Source organism: Thunnus albacares, chromosome 14 (genome assembly GCF_914725855.1).
Source record: "Thunnus albacares chromosome 14, fThuAlb1.1, whole genome shotgun sequence".
Taxonomy (NCBI): domain Eukaryota; kingdom Metazoa; phylum Chordata; class Actinopteri; order Scombriformes; family Scombridae; genus Thunnus; species Thunnus albacares.
In genome coordinates this window covers 9,516,040-9,538,326 of record NC_058119.1, presented here as the reverse complement: position 1 = coordinate 9,538,326, position 22,287 = coordinate 9,516,040, and the positions used below count along the sequence as shown (strand labels likewise).

General features: G+C 43.6%; 2 protein-coding genes and 1 non-coding gene across 5 annotated transcripts in view; all 3 read right to left on the bottom strand.

The window, feature by feature from the left end:
* Positions 1-11,501: 11,501 nt before the first annotated feature.
* On the bottom strand, positions 11,502-14,028 carry tomm20a (translocase of outer mitochondrial membrane 20). The gene is made up of 5 exons (XM_044373693.1): positions 13,828-14,028; positions 13,470-13,516; positions 13,294-13,375; positions 12,238-12,380; positions 11,502-11,890 (listed from the first exon to the last, which is right to left on the bottom strand). The coding sequence occupies exons 1-5, from the start codon at positions 13,949-13,951 to the stop codon at positions 11,846-11,848; spliced, it is 441 nt and encodes a 146-aa protein (XP_044229628.1). The 5' UTR covers positions 13,952-14,028; the 3' UTR covers positions 11,502-11,845.
* Positions 12,051-12,185, bottom strand: LOC122997624. The gene has a single exon (XR_006407245.1). It is a non-coding gene; the product is annotated as a small nucleolar RNA SNORA14 (small nucleolar RNA).
* A 4,406-nt stretch (positions 14,029-18,434) lies between the features above and the next one.
* Positions 18,435-22,287, bottom strand: part of arid4b (AT-rich interaction domain 4B) — a 39,026-nt gene continuing 35,173 nt past the window's right edge. For 2 of the 3 annotated variants that reach the window (XM_044373621.1, XM_044373620.1), the window contains 7 exons: positions 21,533-21,617; positions 21,233-21,443; positions 19,874-21,097; positions 19,613-19,723; positions 19,215-19,439; positions 18,805-18,951; positions 18,435-18,711 (listed from right to left, as the gene is read on the bottom strand). In XM_044373621.1, the coding sequence (XP_044229556.1) occupies positions 18,560-18,711; positions 18,805-18,951; positions 19,215-19,439; positions 19,613-19,723; positions 19,874-21,097; positions 21,233-21,443; positions 21,533-21,617 (2,155 nt within the window). In that variant the 3' untranslated portion in view covers positions 18,435-18,559. The remainder of the gene's footprint in view (positions 18,712-18,804; positions 18,952-19,214; positions 19,440-19,612; positions 19,724-19,873; positions 21,098-21,232; positions 21,444-21,532; positions 21,618-22,287) is intronic. The other variant, XM_044373619.1, reaches the window with a different exon arrangement.

Genomic DNA, 22,287 nt, shown 5'->3' with positions numbered 1-22,287 from the left:
CGGTAATGGGGGAAGCGCAGAATATGCTCCTTATTTGCCTCCCACAGAAGGCAGACATTCAATCCAACCCCTTCACTGTCAAAAAGGTGGTGGAGATATACTTGGCAAGCTGTGTTTTGCCTTCTCCACCCCCCCACCACCCCCCAACCTCCACCCCTCCTTTCCTAGTGTGTGTATGTATGTATCTTTCAAGCCCTTCATTTCCCAGAAAGGAGTCCAGGATTTATGAGTGCATGAGCCGCCGCGGGCGACATCTCCAGAGAAGGATGAGTGTTTCCTGCAAACAGTTGGGAGGGGAGGGAGGCGCTGCTGTGTGTGTGTGGGTGGACAGCTCCCATAGAAACACTATCCAGCAACACTTGAAGAGCGTCATCAAGGGGAGGTGTGTTGTGTGTGTGTGTGTGTGTGTGTGTGTATGGAGGGGGCGTCTTTCTGAGAAAAAGCCCATGAGGCCTGCAGACCTGTGATTGACAGTTACCTCTGCTGATTACTGCCCCTCAGGGACAGACCCCTGACGACAGCTGCTGCTTCAAACTCACCCTGAACTGTTGCTAACTTCAGGTTCACTAAATATGTCCAAACCTGAGTTTTCATCTCAAGCACGGCATCCAAATCTTTCTCTTTCTCTTTTTTTTTCGAGGAACACTCCTGACTCCAGGAGGACTGCGCATTGCCTAACAATCCTGCTGAACTGACATGTACTAGCAAAGTAACTGAGCCCTTCATCATCACTCTCACTTTATCCTCCGCCATCGGGTGCGGACGTGAGAAGCAACAGTGACTTCATGGTGAGTTGTGTAAGAGCGTGGGGCGAGGCTTGAAAACCAAGCCATCTGAGACAAACGAAAGTGCTGATGCACTGAAAAGAGAGCCAGTGTTTCTGGAGGCATGCAGATATGAAAAAAAAAAAAAGAACCTTGCAGAAATCAGATGTCAGATGTCAGAGAGGACAAGATCCGGACTCATCGTGGCTGTGGACAGTGCATGGTAAAGGGTCAGATATAGGGGCAGAGGGGGGGAGGTTTAGAGGGGGGATCTATTCCAGTAGAGAGAGAAAGGTCACAGTGTAAGCTGATAAAGGCAGGAGGCAGAGCTTGGGGCTGCTTCCAGGCCAGCTAGTCAGCTGACGCCTGCAGCTGTGTTTGGAACATCAATATGAGCCTTGTTCAGCCTCCCTCCCCCCCTTCCCCTCCTCCCCTCCTTCTTCCCTCTCAAACTCTCTTTCTCCCTCCCTCTCCTGCTCACTCGGCATCCCCTCTCACCGCCCCTCCTCTCCTCTTCACGCTGTTTCCTTTTTCTTTTCTTTTTTTTTTTCCAGCTCTGATTTATGAAAGTAGGGCATGTGCCCATAACTGCTGCATCAAGGCACATGGCTGAGCCTCCAGAGGCACTAAGGCTCTGTTTACATCAGCCCAGACAACTGCACCGCATTGCACAATCGCCACAGGCAAGCTCTGTTATATAAAGCACAGGCCCACATTCGCTCTATTGTTTTTGTTTTTCTGGTTTGCCCTGTCTCCACCTGTAATTCCTGAACCGCACAAATCTGGATGGACATGATGTCTTCTATCTTTGACATGCCACTTAACGCAACCTTTAGCCGAGGACTGAATGTGTCAGTCATGCACCAAGTGTCGAATTTCTCATTTCCCAGGCTGGTGTGGTGGAAAATTTATCAAGCATATTTGGATCAAGCGGCTGGGGGGAACGGTTCCAGGAGCTTCAATAGCTGTTTTGTTTTGTGGAGTTTGTTGTTTTCAGCTATTTCACTCACTCTCGCGCTGGATTTTGGGGGGCTTTGTGTCAGGGGTTTATTGTTGAGAAGTACTGGAGCATGAGAATATTATAACAAAGACAGGCTGCAAATGCTGTGATTTCAGCAGGCGAGTGTGAGTCTAAGAGCATGCGTGTATGTTTGGGGATGACAATTAGTCCCAAATGAAGCACCAAGGCACTTCATGATCAGTTTCCATGACAACAAATCAGACTGCTCAGCCGGTGGAAGACAGAAAAATGTGTTCTTAATGAGCATGAACAAAAGCGTTAGAGCCAGAAGCCCGAGACAATACTGATATGACATAATCATGTTGTGAGCATGAGGAAGAAGTCCGAGGCAGATTTAAGGTTGGGTTGAGATGATTCATGTGAGTGTCTGTGTAAATGAAGAGGTCAGAGGATTGTAAAAACATACCGTCATCTTTTGTTATTAATCATCTGACACACAGATGGGCTTTTGTGGGTGTAACCTGTCTTTGAAAGAACACTAATGGAAAGTGAAAAACACGACCAGCTGCTGTTATCACAAACCATTAACTCATATAACTTAATGGATTACAGGCCACATTTCCACGCTGTACGACCATGAAACCGAGCTGACGAGTGTGTTCAGTGTAACCTTCCCCGTCCGTATGCTAAACCAGTGCTGACTCAACAAAACTGGCCGTTCTCTGCAGCTCCACGCCTGAGCCTCCTGGGCTACAAGGACGCACAATCATTTACAGCTGAGGGCTTTGAAGCTCGACTATTTCCGATATTTCTCTGCCTGCTTGTGAGTCATTACAGGCACTGTGCCCTCTCTGTAGTCATGTTAGAGACAGGGTCAGTGCAGCCAGGCCTCTGCACACACACACACACACTCATTACTCCAATTTTCTCCTCATGAAAGGAATTATCAGAGATGCAATGTGAAGCAATTTGTCTGGAGCCCTGCTGCTGTTTAGACTAAAGATGCTTTAAGATTGAGATTAAGATTTCTTTATTGCCGTTTGACCCATCTTATACAGTAGGAGCAGTGGGCAGCCGCAGCTGGGACCAACTCCAGTTCTTTTTGCCAGTGTCTTAGTCAGGGGCACTGACAGGAGTATTAACCCTAAAATACATGTTTCTGATGGTGGGAGAACATGTAAATTCTGCACAGAAAGGACCTAGGATGGCAGGGGTTAGAACCCAGGACCTTCTTGCTAGTATAGTATAGTTCTAACCACTGAGTCACTGTGATGCACCCAAGCATTAATATTCTCTTGCAGGAAAGCACAGAGAGAGATGAAAGACGTCTTCTTTTTCCAGAACCCTAACCTAAATAAACACATTTTCTACCCTCAGAGATATTTTCCCCCTCATGCTTGCAGTCTTTGTTGCTTGCCGTCTTTGTAGAAGTCCTCATATCCTCGGCGCTCCCTCCCTCTCTCCACCCACCCACCCCCCTCCCGACGCCCACGCTCCTCTCCTCCACTCTCATAACTCAGCTGTTACTTGGCAACATGGTCCCAGCTGGACCAGCATCAGCCGCGTTGCCACGGCAACAGAACGCACACATGCAGACACGGTAAACATGTTGGTTTTAAGAAGCCAGCGCTACATGCACATTAAACCCACATGTGTGTTCAGCTCTTACTCAGTGCTACAACATCCATCAAAGAGGAACGCCCAGAGATAATAGAAGAGGGAATGATTGCCAACATAATCTCAGGCACCTGCGGCATCTTTACATCTGTGTTCATGTTAAAAATAGAAAAAAAATAGATTTGAAAAGCTGAACAATTGTGCAACATGATGTGATGGATTGCTGATTTTGCACAGTAAATCCTCACTGGAGAACATCCATCTGGCTGAATTACTCGACGTCTTAATATTTTCTGTTTTCACATCCTTTATGAATCACATCCTGCATCGCCATAAATTCAGCCGAGCTCCCTTCACAGCCTCGAATGTATGATTCTGGGAAACCAGCCTCTTCTCCATGCTCTGGGTAACACTGCATCTGTCGTCATAGCAACCTGATCCATCATCTGCAGGGGGATCAATTGATTCATTATTGAGTGAGGCGCAGCCCCCTTCTCTGCTTCCAGTTCACGTCTACTTACTCTGCCTTCAAGCATCCATTATTGACGTCTAAGCCTGCCCACTCACTGGGCTGAAGAATAGAGAACTGTCAAGCATTCCTCATAGAAACATCATTCAGATTCTACATTTTCTCAACAGCGTGTTTGTTGACCTGTGTGAAAGGCACAGGACCGCAGCGTGCGGCATGGAGAAAATGTACAAGATGTTCTCTTCATTGTGCCGTTCATCTACTGAGAAATCATATTTTTTTTAAGGAGAGTAAATACAGATAAGTAACAAAGGTCATTCCCACATGTGGTGGGAATTGTAAAAGAGGTGGAGGAATGAGTATTGGAGGGCGTGAGGGTCTTTGTTGTACAGACAAGATGAATTAGCATCAGCTGAAGCTTAAAAAAAGGGAGGAATAAATGTAACGCGACACACATAGCCTGTTCAAAACACTTATTTCAGGGCATTTATAGCTGCAGGGGAAGACACGCTTTGATGATATCCCTCTTTATTCTAGTCCTCCATCGTGTGGCTACACACCTAAGTAGAGCCCAGAGGCGCTGGGATGGGTGTGGAGCTCCAGTTTCTAGTAAGGAAAGCTGAGGGAAGGAAAAAAGGAAGACAAATGTATATTATTGGAAAATGTGTGCTAAATGGATGATGTCAGCTACGGCACTTTGACATTTTAGTGTCATCTCTCAGGGAATTACATCATTAGCCCTCTTTCCTGGCCTTGCTCAATGCTGGGAAACCTCCTAATGGATGTCAACAAGCCGTCCCTCTGGAAGAATGGAGCAGGGAGGAGGGTGGTGGTGCTCTCACTGCGCTTTTCACTGAGCTATATGAGACAGAGAGGCCTCACGCTGAGCATCATCTGGACTAAAAGCCCACAGTGCATTTCTCGCTACAAGATTAACTCAATCTGTGTTGAGTCAAAGTGCAATCATCAGCGAGCACCACTTTCCACCAGTCCCTCGCTGATGACCCTAAATGACCCGATGTGTAAAGACCTCCTCGCAACAGAGTTGTTTGTTAATTATTTCATGCATTTATAATTACAGGAGCACATTGAGCTGGCGGCGGGTGAGTCTCCGCAATGATCGTGCTTCTTTCAATTTGAAAAGATGTCAGTGTTGTTGCCACTGCAGCCGCCTGGAGATCAGATGCTGGCTCCAATAATTGATTCATTAATCATCTACAAGTTCATTAAATTAAAATCAAGTCCAGGAATGCAAGCATTCTGGGTGAAACTAAAGAACGTATCTGACTCCCCTTCCCTGTAAAATAATTTATAGAGAAACACCTCAAGCTACGGATATTTTTTTTTATAAAAAAAAGCCTTTTATATGCAAATGAAAGTAGTACTGTGGTTTGAAAGTAAACATAACAAGTCACTCATATTTTAAGCAATACTATCAAACATCACAGTATCTGCAAATAGACTGCAAATAAACATGGAAGAAGATCAAGGCTTTGGTGTAAAATAGGTCAGATGGAGGATATTCATGTTGCTCCATCACAGCTCTGTCTCTAAGCAAGATGGAGATACGTTACTGTGAGCTCACATGACACCGCTGAAATAAATCAACAGTGAGGACAAAAATCCGAAAAAAATGGGTGAGATTAAATCAGTCCAGTCAATTCCATGAAAGAAACAAAACAGATGATACAATAACAACTGATTTCTTCAGCTATTGCACTCATCATATAATGGTAATGTATTCATGGTGGATCAGCTTGGTCTTGCAGGGGGATTTGGTGCTGAGTGAAAAGCAGGGCTTGAAGGATAGGAAAGAGTGGCGTGGCTCTGCAGCTTAGGTTCACCGAACAATTGCAAGGCTGACCGGTATTTCAAACGGATTGGGGGCAGGAGAAAATCATATTTCCAGAGGAACACAAAGAGTCAGAAGAGAGAGAGAGAGAGAGAGAGAGAAAAAAAGAGCTTCGGTTGTAGCATGAGAGTCAGATGTTGCGTCTGACGTGGCTCTATTCTCCACATCATCCTCTTGAGGACTTTCATTTGAGAGTCAAAGCCCGACTTGTTGTTATTATCTCAGTGACTGTGAGCCTGTAATCTCCCTCCTCAGTTCATTGAGAAAAGCAGATTTGATGTGACAAATCCAGGGCCCCAGATGACAAATAAGTCAAGAATTTGCGGTGATCAGTACCACTCACTTCATGGTGCAGCTTCCTCCTTGACTAGTATCGGGGGAATTCTAATTTCACTCTACTTTCTGCACTTTGCACGTGCTGAGACATGAATTTACATCAAAGCGTGACCCGGAAAGACCCATGAGTGGTCAGACTCATGACCAGATTGATTTTTCTCTTCCTCTATGATAGCTTTAATGCAGAACATTACAAACTATGCCTTTAATGTATGAAGACTATCACTTTTCATTCATCCTACAAATACAACCAGTGCTTTCTGGCCCTCATGTCCATATGAAGTTACTGTACTGTCAACACCAAGCATACTCACATCCATATGCAGACTCAAGATGGTTACATAAACAACAGAAATGTAAAATAATTCTGCATGCACAACCTGTCATAAAAATAGTGTGCATGAATGAATAACATTAAACGAGTGGGGCAGAAAAGCTACCCCCCTTATGTGCTCGACTTAGATTCAAATTTAGCTTTTGCGTAGGGAATTGATGAGACACAGAGCTCAAAGCCAAAGTCTTCAAAGACCGTGGTTACACAAGATGCAAGGCGTCAAACCCACTTTGTAGTTCCCGGGTGAACGAGTGGGTTGTAGCTGCCGAGCTACACAGGGTGATACGGCAACAGAGTCCTACGAGCCAAAGAAAAGACGATGAAATACAGAAGTTACACCAAGGTTACATCGTGTGCAAAGGAGAGCAGAAGATCCTATTTTTTTTTTTTTTTAGATTTTTGTAGGTGTGGGAGTTGGGGTTGCTCTCTCATGTTTCAAGGTTAAGGTCCCCTTTATCGTTCCCATAAAACATATCAGGTGTGGAAGAAAGGAAAAGAGCTGGGACGCCGAGGGAGACTGAGAAGAGAACGACACAGAGAGAAATAAAGGGGTGATGGTATAACAGTGCAAGCGAGCGGTTTCATCACACTCAAACAGAGGTACGCTGAGGAAGGGGGGCGAAATAAAGCCTCAAAAAGAACATTTCATCCCATGACAGTGTGCAGACTAGTTATAGATGGCTGCTGTCCTGTTCTCCAACTAGACGACTGGTTTCCAGTTTCCAAGCTTTGTTTCTGCTGGGAAATAATTTGCAGCCCCACCAACTCCTGGCCTGTTGCAAGAAAGCATTGCATATTACCGCATTATTATTAATATTGCATTATTAATGGAAGTCAGCAGCAGCAAACTATTTGTCTTGGTGAAACAGAGAGAACAGAACGGAAGTGGAGGATTGCTACATTCTTGCGGAGGCCCCACATTCCCCAGAGCGCCACAGCGGGGTTGTTGTAGCTCGTACAGTTCCTCCTCTGCATCCCTGCGCCCCCCTCCCCTTATCCTCTTCTCCCCAGCTTCCTGTGCAGCAGCATGGCCGCTCAAACCTTCCCTTCCCTTCCATGCTCTGAGCATGGTCAAGCTCCAGCTCCCTCAACCCAGCCGCTCCAAATACATTATTTACACTCTCCTCCCCTCCCTTCAGCTCGGCTCAAAAGAATCAGGGCAGAGAGAAATAACACCACTGTATAACCTCCGACCCCCCCCCCCTCACATACACACACACCGCACTGACACACACGCATCGCACACACAAGCTGAACCCTCCCCCTCCTCCTTCATCACAACCACCATCACCCCACCTGCTCGCTCTTCTCTCACTCTGTGGGATGAAAATACAGTGCAGGGCTGGGCTGCGACAATGGGAAACTCTGTGAGGCCCCGGCCCTCCCATTAATCCCCTCTGACATGCCTCCCGAGGGCAGGGATTTGCTACAAGTCAATGCAGGAGACCTACAGTATGCAAAACAAGCCTGTCTGACTCTCTCTCATGATTTTCAAAGCCACTGCGCTGCACTGCCTGTGAGACAGGAAGGCAGATCAGAGAGAGAGAGAGAGAGAGAGAGAGAGAGAGAGAGAGAGAGAAAAAATAACTGTGCACACACACACACACAGTCTGCTTAGTTAACCCTTTCCTCACCCTCCTGCTCAGTGTACGTGTCACTTCCCTGTTTTTGTTTCACATTGCACAGATAATGCTGATGACAGATGACAGGAGGGGAACTGATGCTGAGCGGTTTATACTGTATTTTATTTTTCCTTCCCTCGTTCGGCTCTGCTGTTATGTTCTTTGTCTCCCTTCATGACAAATTCAGCACAGCCTCCAAGACGGGCTTGTTACCAGACCAAAATACAAAAAAAAAAAAAAGAAGAAGAAAAAAAAAAAAACACCAAACAGGAATTCACAGGTCATGTGATGCACTTACTTCTCTCAGGCGGAGTAGTAGCTATTGAATTTCAACCTTATCAGGGATCTAGTGATGAGGAGATAGGTGGAGGCTGGAGGGAGGGTGGGGGGACAGGATGACATTAGAGAGTTGTGGGTGGTTGGGTGCTGGGGGGGAGGGGGGACGGGTGTCCACACCCTACAGCTCACACTCACAGGGAATGTAAACAAAAGAGCTGAATAGATGGGCTAGGATACACATGGAGGAGGAAGGGCAGCAGAATAAGTTCAATTACCACAGTGAGAGCAGCAGAGAAATGGAAAAACAGATGACAGTAAGGCATTGCCCCACAGAGGAAGAGAAATCCGCCAGGATTTGTAGCCTGCTTTAGATTCACGTGATTGGCTCCACTGCTGCCTTCAACTTCCCCCCTCTCTCTCTTTCTTTTTTTTCCACCCATCCTCAGACCCTTTGAGATGGAAAAATGGGTCATCTGTGTGGAAGTTAATACTCTGAGCACGTACAGTGCTGCTTTATTTTTAGGACGTGCCTTGGAAATTTTTTCTTCTTCTTTCCCCTCACTGGTGAATGACACAGAGAGGCGCTGGGTAATTAATATACTGTGCTGCTGCTGTGCACACAAGTGGCGGTGCAGAAGAGAGCGGCAGTCTGTGTTATAGCTGCTGGCACAGCCTGGACATGTCTCATATTTCTCCCCTAGCCTGCCCTCTCCATGACAACGTATAGTAAGGCTGCACACTCTGGCACCACAGCCATGACATCAGCAACAGGGCACAGACAGTGTGACTCTGAGCATCAGGCAGTGGGATAACATGTTCCAAAACACAAGACGCAGGAGGGCTGGAGGCCTCTGTGGACGCCTCCACCTAACAGTCAGTGATCAGCAAGCTACAGGCAGCAAATATCTCCCTGAGAGGTTACTGCTCAGAGGGAAGACACAGAGGATCTCAAAATGTAGACCGGTGCAGCAGAGAGTCTGCTGCTTTGCAGAGCTACGTGAAGCTGCCATAGCAACCGCATACAACAGAGTTATTTCTGGCTGCCTTAAACTCCCAAACACAGCTGCTCCTACATAACCAGACATCTCCACCGGTCAGGTATCCAATCTGTGTATGTATGGCATTTGGTACACAGAGCAGTAATCAAGCTTTGACATTCAAACTCACAAACTGTAATAACACAGCAAAGGTAATTACTGCTGTGGGTAATTTGTTGACAGGATTTCCAGTAATGAGTTGCAGAACTCAACTGATTATAATATTCCCAAAACAACGTTTGACATATGATTGGAATCCATGCAAGCAAATCACAAAGGCAGTCAGACAGCTTTGGTCCGGGAGCTAGCTGCTTATCCTTGGATTTTAATGTTGCCTTCAATAACAGATTATTTCCCGCACCTGTAATGAAGGAACAGGGTGCATCTGTCATTGTGAGCACATTAGGGAAAAAAAAGGATTACAAACTGTTAAAAAATCACCCCTCCCAAGCACATGGTCTCTGTGCTGCAGGCACAGCCATTGTTATTGCTGTCAACTGAGACTGTTGTGCTCTCAGCTCTCTCCATTCAGTTGTCCTTCAGTGGAGCGCCAGAGAAGTGTGCAAGCAGCCTGGAGCAACAGTGCCCCCTACTGCACCAGAAGAGGACGTTTCTTCATTTTCTTTTTTGTTCCACTGACTGGTTCATCAGATATGAAAAGCTGACTCATAACCCATTCATACAGACTCAACTAGAGCAGCAAAGCAATTAAAATAATGATGTTAAATTAAAAGAGTTACACAATCACCTTACTGCTCATTTTATTATTATTTTACTCTGGATTAATAGGCACACAGAGGAGGGCTAATCTTAGATAAAAACAAAAAGAGCACATTTGCTGTGTCATCCTGAAATCAAACAGTGTTTGTCGTTATGTAAAAGCCTGTTTCACACTGGTCTATTTTATGATGGCATGCTTTCAGGCAGCATTGGTCTGGTATCCTTCAGTGACCCCTCAGCTCTCTCCAGCCTGCAGGGGACAGAGTACGTGGCCAGCAGCTGAGTGTTTATTTACAGGAGATGCAGGCCAGTAGTGCACCATGTGGAGGAATCTGAACCTGTTCCTGCCACAGCTCCAGCTTGACCTCCAACACAGTCTGTTATTTTTCTCTTCTGCCTCCCCAAAGGACATATTAACAACGAGTCACTTCTTCTTCTTGCACACACACAGCCAGACTCTGCAGGACCCTGACAGCCCTCTCCTGTCCACCAAATGGCAAAATAGCAGGAGTGCTGAAGAAAAGACTGCAGAGCGAGTGCATGAGTTCATGGAAAATGGAACACTGTCTACCATTTAGTCTTCACTCGACATTTCTGGGCTGCCGTTCAATTTTCATTTTTCATTCCTAATGTAGAAAAACTATTTTCCTCTGCTCTCATTTCCTGGCAACCTCAAGGCCTAGGCTGCTCTAGCCAGAGCCCCTTAGAAAAACAGCTGCAGACAGGGATAAAAATAATTACAGCTCTATTTGTCTTCCAAGAGACACACTTTAAAGCAGACCTACTCCCTTCCCCACGAGCTGCTCCACTTTCGCTCCCCTACACACACAATAAAGCCATTCACAATAAAGACACTGCGGCTCAATGTGCTCACACAAGCTCATATGTTTCACCACGTTGGGTGGAAACAGAAATACTGTACTCTCAAGACAGCAATTGAACCTTGTTCTGGCCTGGCCTGTATTTTATTAACTGGTGTGAAGGATTCACTAACACATTGAAGGTCAATATTCAAGGTTTTTGCAGTTAAATTTAACATGTAGATTTATTGGTGCTTGTGATTAAGCCCCATGAGAATGACTTGCATTATCCTCCATGTTCTTCAACATTTTTCAGGTAATAATCATTTTCTGTGGCATTATTTTTTTGTCTTTTTAATGCTGAGCAATATTTCCTTGATTTTAGTAAAATTACTCCAGCTTTACAATGAGAAAAACTGCCCAGCCTCTATATTTCAAAACCTTAAATGATTCAGATTTTCCTGTGCATTGCTACTGCCATCTACAGGCAAATGGAAACTCAGGAGACTCAAGGTGTGACTTCAAATGTTTTACTGTTGAGATTTTACACACAAAAATATGTCCAGATATACAAGACTGGAATATAAAAATAACATTTAAACAATTTCAGAAAACAATGACAATATTCCACAAACAAGTGTCTCAGTGTAGACACCCTCACATTTCACATGTATATCAACTGTGCAGCAATAAGTAAATCATCTACTGTATACTGCTTTTATTTTTTTATTAAGTACACTTATCAGCAAAGCCCCCAAAACATAACAAATGATGACATTTTAGGAAAATAAATAGGAAAAAAAAACAGCTAGAAAACATGAACTCTGGTGTTAACAAGATTAGAAATATGGAATGAGTTTGACATTTCCCAAAAACATAACATGAAAAGGAAGTTCTTTAGCCTCGGGGGCTTGTTGTCATCTGATGTCCAAAGATTTGAGCTCACACAGTCCATCACTCACAACTGCAGTCATACATACCAAACAGTGCACAAAGATCAGTGTCTGAAATCTCTTTACGGAAGAGTAACAGCAGATTTTCATCTCACACTCATTCATTCAACGTCATCTTCTGTTAGAGACTGAGCACTGATGATTCGCTGTAAAAAATAAAAAAAGGGAATAAATCTCTTGTAAGTGATACTACAAACTGTACAGAATTAATTATAGGGTGGCTCAATTTTAAATCTCTGAAACTGTTCAACATTTCAAACACAGAAAAGTACAGTAGCAACCATTTAGCATTCACAATGTCTGCATTTCTGTCTTAGAGGTGAAATAGCCAAGAGCAACTGACGCATGACTCTCAGCTTTGGATGATTCTAAGATTGATCTTGCACCCTTTCTTGTCCCAGAGACCACAAATGTCAACTGGGGGGTTTATTAAAGATGCTCAGAAATAAAAACCACACAATGATGTGTTGATGAGAGATGCTGAAATCCTCACCTGGCTGATGCTGGGCAATTTGGTGAGTAACATCTGGAAGACTGGAGGCGGCAACGTCTGCTGGAGTACTTGAAGCAGCTGTTGAGGTTGGCCGCACACTGCAATCGCATTGGTCAAGTGGTCCACGCCCTTCTCAAATTCACCTGTTAGGATTAGGAAAAAAGTTAGTGCAAGTTAGACCAAAAATAATATCTAGAATTGGAAACCACACAGTAGATTAGTTGTAGAGACTACAGTATGTAGTACTTGCCAGCAGCAAACTTAAAGAAATGACAATGTAGTTTCATTAAACAGTCTCTCCAGGAAATAGTGATTTTGCTAAATTACAGCAACTTTTTCGCATGAAATTGCAAAGTGACAGCCATAGACCGAGCAAAACAATTCCCAAATGTTCCTAAATGAGGTTTGCATTCAGTTAGTCAGAAGAATACAAGCTGATGTTGTTCATACAGCAAAGATGGACATAAATCTACCTCAAACATAAAATGGGCACTTTGGAAATGAGACTATATTTTTATGTTAAAAGTTTTATTTTAATGGCAATAATGACTGGTTTTAGTGGGTGCTAATGTTGAGGTGGAAGTGTATTTGATAAAGTACAGTATTTTTATATAAATGTTCAGTAAATAAATTTTAAAAAATAAACACTTGAATATAGTTGTTTCTGAGATATGCAGTATGCTTTTTATCAAAGAAGTTTTTACATGTGACTCTTCATTGGTAGCAGTCTGAAGAATAATCACATTATTTTCCTTTGCTTGCAATTTTTCCCAATTTCCGCAATCGTAGCGCAATAAGCACATAAAACAAACGAAATTTTTGAGGAAGTCGCTGCAAAACCAAGTATTTTGGCTGCAATAGTCACAAAACAAGTGCGAAATCCTGGGGGGATTTAAGTGCTTAAGTACACAATGTACAGTACAGTTTGTATTACTGTATGATTGACAATTATTATTAGTGGCTAAAGCCTCAGCTTCTCCTGTATTGTGTTAAGTTTCTACCACAACACAGGAGAACTTGTATCCTGTGGGTGATTTAATAGACGTGTAAACTCACCTTGTGACAGCAGCTCCTCGCCCAGCTGGATTTCCTCCAAAAAGAATTTCTGAACTGCTTCCGCGTCCTTCAAGTCAGGGAGCTTCAAAGTCGACATAGAAAGGGTTTAGAAACGCATACTTTGGTCCCCGATAGAAGACAAATAATCTGTAATTCAAATGTCCCATGTGTCCTACCCTTGTCAGTCCAGACTTCTCATTAGAAACGTTTTTCTTTCTCCTACCTGTGAGACAAAGCTGACTTTAAACAGCTGTAATGTAAAGTTAACTAATTACGCAGCAGACACACGTGTGGCAGCTAACAGTTAGCCGTTAGCTACAACATGCTTCCTCTCCGCGGGTTATTTATGCTGCGCAACAGCGCAGTTAATAAAAACATAAGTTGGAGTAAATATTAATACTATCCACGCTCAGAGTAAGTTAAATGAAAAGCTATAATGTATTTCTATTAAGATGCTACATGGAGGCTAAGCTAACATGCTCCCGGTGCTCAGTTGTGTCAGCTACCTCTGCTCCCTGCAGTTCAAACACTTACGTTCACGTAGCTTTTTCTTGAAGTCAGGGTCACTCCGTCGTTTTCTGTCAAAATAAATACAGTATGCGATAAAAAGGGCCCCACACACCCCTGCGACTATAGCGCTCGTCTTACCGCTCATCATGACTACAGCTACTCATGGGTAAATGCTAGGTTGGATAAACCGGAGGGACGAACTATCGCGACGTAAGGGTTAAGGTCAATGTTGTGGTTACACTCTCGCGTGAGTTTCATCTCTCCGGCTCATCCAATCTAGCGCCAACCCTACTCATGAGCTTTTTATCTAACGTTACAGTTAGGATGTTTTTCTTTTGTTTTTATTGACAAAAACAACTTACATGTTATTTAAATGTAAGTTGTTTGTCAAAAGGGTACAAAAAAGATCTCTATATAAGAAATGAACACAGTACAAGTTGTTAGTTTTAATTGTTTTTTGTTTTAGAGTGTTGAATTGAATAAATGTAGTGTTTAAAGTCTTTGCTAAAGGCAATAAAGTATGGTGTCTTACCTGTAAATTTACATTTATGGATATGGAATTTGGCCATTATTATAATAAGATTAATCATGTAAACATGAGTGTTATTCTACTCATGAGCTGAAGTTGGCACGCTGCTGAAGAAGTGTGTCATTACCATAGGCTGTATATGGTCTTTACGCACACAGGCGTACCGTCGACGTTACAAACTAAAGCATTTTTTTATTTTACTTTATTTTATTGAGAAATATTAGTCGATGAATGCGTTATAAGAAAAGTTTTAAAAGTTACAAACTGCTTTTATTTATTTACTTATTTCTTTAAAAAGTACTTATTTATTGCCCTCAGTTTTCTTATTTCTGTTGTTTTTTTCTGTTTTTTTTAAACATATGATTCTATTTTTTTAATCCTGTGCCTTGTTTGTTGTTGTATCTCCTTCATGGATTTGTTTCTTTTGTGCAATGGTTTTCCTCAATTTGTGTATTATTTGTGTGTGTTTTCTATTTCAATATTCGGTCAATAAAGCTGGAGAAGAAAAAAAAAACACAAAAAAATGTTATAAGCTGCTGAAATAGGTAAATTATAGTAAAATTTTTCTTCTTTTGACAAGAGAAAATGACCAAATATATGTGAATATGCCCCCCACTCTCCTCTGAGAAAACGTCAAAGAAATTCAACATGAGCTAAAAGCTAAATACTTTAAGTTAAAGTAAGCTTAACTGCTAGTGATTCAATATACTGTAACCTATAAAAACAATGAAAATTAAGTAAAAGTTTAGAGTATAATAAACTAGTAATAATCAAGTTAAATAGAAATAACTCTACTTGAGTTAATGTACTTGTTACTTAACGTTACTTTCCACCACTGACAGCAGCAGACACACTGGGTACTTCACAAACTATGGCATTTATTTCAAACAGAGGCTTCTGCTTTGCTTACATTTTTACAATAAATTACACAATGACCATCATCAGATGAGCCTAATAAATACTATTGAGCATTTTTCAATAAGCTCCATTACTTTCTGTTAATCTATAATCCAGACCATTTTCCATATACAGGTTCACACAGCTTTAGCCTCAGGCCATGTACAGGTTGGAAAACAGTTCAGCCGCATCCAAAACCACCATTCTTCTCTTAAAAGCACAAGCTATAGAAAACAAAACAGAATACAAACTAAAGCAAAACATGAAATTAAAAAAAGGAAAAGGAAACAAATTAACTAGTGAAACTTATGAAAGAGGCAGAACAGAACATAAATGAACCCAAGTAACTCCGTCCCTACAAGAGAACAAGAATGAGGACAAAGGCGGGAGAACAAACATGCTGTAACCCTCAATATTTACACTCAAACTACAGTTAAAACCGTAAAACTGTCTGTACAGAAAAGTACATGTTATTAACAGTGCAAGATATTAAATAGCTTGACTCAAAACACTTCTCAATATACAAATGTATAACAAAAGCATACAATTACATACAAGTGCCAAACAAAACGTAACTTCAGGTTATCATACAGTAGGGGGTCTATACAAAGGAAACACTGGAGATGTCTTCAGAAATGTATACACATACGTCACTTTATGATATAAATGCACATTTACAATATCTTTACCTCTATTCTGGCCATAGTACATGAGACAGAACCAAACATTATTTGGTAAGGATGAGTATGAGAGGAAGACTGTTTAAAACAGATGATGAGACAGCTGGCATGTCATTATTGATCATACATAAAATTAGAAGGATGCCAAAAAGGTAAGCTTTGCTTTATTCAATGAAAGCAAAGTATGCTTAATTAAATAACTTCATGTTGTTTGAAACACTGCAAATGTGGGATTCAGCTTCATTCATGAGTTCTGCAGTACAGAGTACATGCTGTAAATACCTCCTATGGCTGCTTTCAAGTGAACTTGATCCAGTTTTAGATGTGCATCGTCGAATCTTCAGAAGACGATAGGACTGGGGGGGGGGGATTCATGAGCAATGAGGGGGGAGTAGGGGGACTGAGGGGATTCAATGAGCAATGGAGAACAAAAAAAGCTGATGGGCTTTTAAAAGGCTGATGAACTGAAGTAATGTGACCACTGCATTCACCATCATTGCACGTTTTATACTGCCAAACGTAACAGTTATATCCAAGCTGGATGAGTATTCAGTAGTAGATTACAGGTGATCCAGTATAGGAGTTCTGCTTTATCGTTTACAATTCTTAAATATCACCATTAGCTGATAAAAACCATCATTATCCATCATACACAGCCCTTCACTGCCTGCTCACTCGTACAGCATTCTTCAGTCTTTTGTAAGGGACACATTATTCCAGGCGACCCTCTGATTTGAGAAGAGGATCAGAAAAAAAAATTGCTGTCCTTTCTCAAAGTGCCCCATGGAAAAGAACAAAAAGGCACTACAGTATCATTCCATATCCATCCACTGTGTCTGCCAGTGGACCTATGATGGTCTGAAACCCTATCCATCTCCACCTAAGATGGGTGACAATTAAAGGAAAAACCAACATAAAGGGTCTTAGTAAGGTGTTGGGCCACAACATGCTGCCAGAACAGCTTCAATGCACCTTGGCATTGATTCTACAAGTCTCTGAACTCTACTGGAGGGATGAACATCGTTCTTCCAAAAGATCATCTGGTGTTTTGATGATGGTGGTGGAGAGCGCTGTCTAACATGTTTTCATACTCATCAGACCATTCAGTGACCCCTCGTGCCCTATGGATGGGGGCATTGTCATCCTAGTAGAGACCACTCCCATCAGGATAGAAATGTTTCATCATTGGATAAAAGTGATGACTCAGAACAACTTTGTATTGATTTGCAGTGACCCCTCCCTCTAGGGGGACAAACCATGCCAGCAAGATGCCGCCCACAGCACAAAAGAAAGCAACCGGATCCCCTCACTGTAGGGGTCAAGCATTCAGGCCTGTACTGTTCTCTTGGCCTACGCTACACATGCACTCATCCACTTGTTGAGAATATGGTGAAGGATGACTCATCCGACCATATCTCTTTTTCCACATCTCTGTAGACCAGTGCCTACGGTTTTGCACTACTGAACTCTCCAATGTGCAATAATCTTTGTAATGAGAGGTTTATGCACTGCAACCCTACTATAACATCTCTCTATGTGTAATTGTCGACGGACTGTTCTTGCTGACACAGTCTGATCACGTCCTGCATTGACATTCTCAGTCACCTGAGGAAGAGTTGCTCTTCTGTTTTTCCTTACATATCGCACTAATGCACAAGCATCACGGTCATCAAATGTGCGCTGTCAACCACAATTTCCAACCCTATTTACAGATGTCTTTCCCATTGATCTAAATGCTGATGTAAGTTTAGTCACTGTTCCTATTCAAACACTAGCCAGCTGAGCAGTCTTTGTGACTAAAGCTCCTGCCATCCGAGCCCCAGCAATGAACTCTCTTTCAAAGTCACTTAGATCTTTTCCTCTTGCCATCTTCATACAAATTCAGAATCAACTGGGCCTGCTCAGCATTTTCATACATGTCACAGAACATGATTGGATGTTAAGTGCTCAATTGTACCATGCAGTGCCCCTGTGTGGAAGCATCTGCATTGGTTATGTTTCTCCACTCATTTTTTAAGGTTTTTCCTTTAATTTGTCACCCGTCTTGTACATGACTCAATGCAAACATATACAGGGAGCATTGTCAACCACTTGAGGTTTAGCCACACGAAGGCCTTTTCAATGAGGGTGGACAAAGAACGTGGCAGAGTTATACATTTAGTACGCCCTTAATGCCAATGTGGCAGTGTTCCTCTGAATTCCCCATAATAAAATGGCAAGCACAGGCTGTACCATGTTGAGCTACGAGGACAGAGCACAGAGGGGTCTTGGCTGGAAATCATCCCTTACCGATACAATTTTATCAAATGGAAACAATTATTGCTTGCAAAAACAATTCTTATAAATGTTCAATTAAGGAGAGCGCATAAGACAATTTTGTATTTTTTTTTTTTTTTTTTGACAAATTTCATCCCCGTACACAATCTTCATAAAAGTGCACTTAAGTGCCATTAGCTTGCCAAGGAAACAGTTGTCAATAGAAAATAGTGCTTGTTTCTTGTTGTTGTTTTTTGTCTCTGGTCTGGTTTTTGTGCCCCAGTAGTTACAGTATGTAGGTTGACTTGTCCGTCCTGTTGGAAGGGAATGGGGGCGTTGACCCCAGGGTGCTGGTTAAGTGCTAAGTGCGGTGGCTCCTCGCTGGTACGTCCTGTCACCTGCACTCCACTGATACCCCAGAGTTCTGTGAAGAGGAGGATGAGGATGACACAGGCGGGTCAGCCAGTGTCAGCATGACAGCCGCTGTCAATGAGCTTGAGGACGGTGAGGAGGAGGACGAGGAGGAGGAGGAAGCAGCCACCGTGCCTGCGGAACAGAAGCAGCATTTGGTTAAATTTAGTTTTAAAGCATATAGAGGTAGAGACAACTCAGTGCTGCTGAGATCACAGTTTGACTCACTTTCCCGTTCTTTCTTCTTCATGCGTTTCCGTCGTCTGTCAATAGAGGCCACCTCAGACTTGAGGGAGAGGTAGTGGTTCCTGATGTCCTGCAGCTTCTCCTGAAGAAACGAGATCCTCTCCAGACTGCTCATCTTCTCTAGGTCAGCTAGGGAAACATTACAAGAGGGTTTGAACCTTAGGTCACAAGGGTATAGACACAGACACATACTGTTGACATAAACACACATAAACTTTAGATGTAACAAAAATAATTTGGCAACAAATAGAATGAAAAAAAGTTGAAAAATTAAAGGATAAGTTCACCCAAATCCAAAAAAGGAGAAAAAATATTTAAAAGGCTTAAAGAAAAAGTCACATTGTTTTATTTTCTGTGTACAACAACATATTGGTTGTCCATGTGACGCTTACACATCTGGAAGCTCCACTTATAGACACGTGGTGATCTTCCATGGTTTTCTCGGTGTTGGGTGTGGTCAGCGTCACCCTGCTTGTGGTACTTATGGCTCGAAGGGGGAGATCGTCCGCGACACTTGGGCGAGCTGGCAGCTTTCACGTCGGATGCGTTGTTCTTAGAGGCAGATGATTTGGCAGTGCCCTCAACAACAGACTGGTCCTCACTGTCACTGCTGTTGGCTGGAGGAGAGAAGCAGACAGCGATTAAAAAAAAGAAGTGGACAGTGATCGGCAAAATCTCACATCCTCTTTCCCCTGTATTCTATAACATGAACATAGGAAACTAGTAAATATGAAATAGTAATCCTACAGGCCAGCAGAACATTAGCAATTCCAACTTCAGCTCTCCTCACCTGTTTTCCTATTCTTTTTGGGAGGCACACCAAGGCTCTTGCGGTTTGGCTTGTGTTTCTTTGAGGCTCCACCTGTCTGTGATTCTTTCTGCCGCTTCTGACTCACAGACGCTGGAAAGAAAATGTGAGGAGATGGTGAGGGAATAAGCAGACTGTGAAATGAGTTGTCAGCTTATATTTCTTTAGTATTCAATCCTGAAGAAAAACAATGAATTCTGTCAATGAAAAATACACTCATTAAAGAATATTTGCTGTTTGTACCTTTGGACTTCTGCTCACTCTCCTGTTGGCTGCTGCTGCTCAGCTCTAGGCTGCAGTTGCTGCTGCTGTTGCAGGAGAGAGTGGCGTCAAACACCTTTGAGGGGGAACCTGCCCCTTCATCCTGAGGAAGGTCTTGCAGTTCCCCACCCAGACTCTCCACCTCCACCGTGCTGCTGTCCGTCTCACTGCGCCCACCTGCCACTTCCTCCTGTATGGGTCCTGGTGGAAGGGCGGCAGAAGCAGGCTCTGAAGGTAAGGCGGGGGGTATGGACGGTGGAGAGGAGGAAGGCTGAGGCTGGCCAGAGTCTTCCGCTGTACTGCCTCCACCTGAGGGGGACTCTGGTGTAGTAGGTGGTGTGTTGAGTACAGAGTTACTGCCACTGCTGGGGAACTCCTGTAGTTTGTCGTTTTCCATCTGCTCCTCTGAGGCTTCGTCCTCAGGTCCAGCATCCTGTTCGACACTTGGCTCCTCCAGGCATGAGGGCACAGGTGGAGGTGGAGAATTGGCAGCTTCTGTGTCTGAGTCAGAGAATAACTCTTTCAGAGTCTTCTTGGGCCACTGCGCCTGGATGCTGGACCACACATCCTTCTGGCCTTTAGAGCGGACAGCAGGCCTTTCCTCTGCATTCCCGGGTGTCTTGGCCCTCTTCTCGGGTATCTCCCAGAACGCAGCTTGTCTACCACTTTTGTTCTTCTCCTTCATCCCGTTGTACTTCTTAGAAGGGGAACCTTTGGTTTTCGGGCGGCTTCGTTCACTCTCCTCAGGTTGAGGTTCAGCAAGTGCTGCCCCCTCATCGTCTGAACTGCTGCTAGATGAGGCCCCCCTCTCCTCCGCAGGACCAGCGCCCCTCTCCTCCAGCTTCCTGGGAGAGCCTCCAGGTAGCCAGTCTGCACTCCTCGTGTTCCTGGTCTTAGCTTTGGATTGGCCTTTCGGTGTCCTCTCAGCTGCACCGTCAGATTTCCTCTTCCTGGTGCTCGCCTCTCCCTCTAACTCTGGCTGGCTTCTGCGTTTGCCCACGTCAGCGCTCTCTGCGCTGACTAAATCCTGGTTCTTCCCTGAGACTGGAGAAGGTTTGGATGCTTCAGGAGGGGTCCCGCTCTCCCAGCGCTCTGATGGTTGTGGAGGCTCTGGCGGGCCCTTCCTATCTCTACAACCAGGGCGGTCCTCTTCATTATGCTCTCCCTCGTCCTCATGCTCACTTTCGTCTGTGGATATCTCAGAGGCTGAGGCAAACAAGAGAGAAGTGTTAGTTTCAGCAGGAAGACAACGGAGGCATAAACAATCAGCCAGGTCAGAGTGAAACAGTCCTTATCTGCTGTAAGTGTTAATGAGGACTACAGGCTTATGAGTGTTGCTACCTTGCAGGCCATTGAGGATAGAAGTAATTTCTATAGACTTGACTGGAGACTGCTGCTGAGTCCCTTTGTCCTCACCCTCGTCCATCTTGGAAAAGACATCCTGACTCAGGCCACATTTGGAGCGTGGGACACGGTTAGTGTTGGGCGAAGGGCCGAGGACTTCTCTGTCATTGAGCCTCTCCAACCTGTCTCGCTCCCTCTCAGCTTTGTTCTGTCAGAATTGAACACAGTCAGTGATTCCACTTCATCATATCAAACCAGGTTTAAGCTGAAAAGTTGCAACTCTCCACAAATTCGTACCTTTATTTTTTTGCGGTGCTTTATTTTTGGTACATTCTTATTGGCGGGGCGAACAATCTTGTCTGCTTTGATCCATTCATCATATCTAAAATCAAGTACAAAGACAAGAGACAATTTCATCATTCAGATCTTAGAGGGGAGCTCAAAATAAATATTCTCTCACACCACCCATCACACAGACACCTCTACTGTCTGACCCCAACATGTTGCTGTGACACAATAAGCCTCAACAGCAAAGGAAGAAATCCCATGGTGTTATGTGGAAAAGACAAACCTTTACGATGAAAGAAAGAAACAATATTAACACCGACCACCACACAAATCATATTCAACAGAGTTCCAACAGTACCAAGGGTGCTACTTGGGTCATATGAGGAAAATGAAAAGTTTCACGACATCACACACGACAAGACACAATGCAGAGAAACATCCCGCTGTCTTTTATAGAGTGCTAGAGGACCACACAACAACATTGAGACAATGAAATGCTGATTTCACTAGTTAACCTCTGTGTCATGGTACCCTAACACTCTACGTAACACTGCATTAACCCTGACCCGCTGGGGAGGGGGGAGAGGGTTGAGAGGTAGAGGTGAGTGTAGCAGCACTTTAGTTGGCCTTTCAGAGATCAGGGTAGCTCACATGAATATATCGTATTAGATTGTTAAACCAAAACCACTGCTTGGCAAATTCTAGAGTAAAATTGATTGAAAAATTCAGCCTGTCTGTGGATTTTTGTTGAGAGACAGACAGCT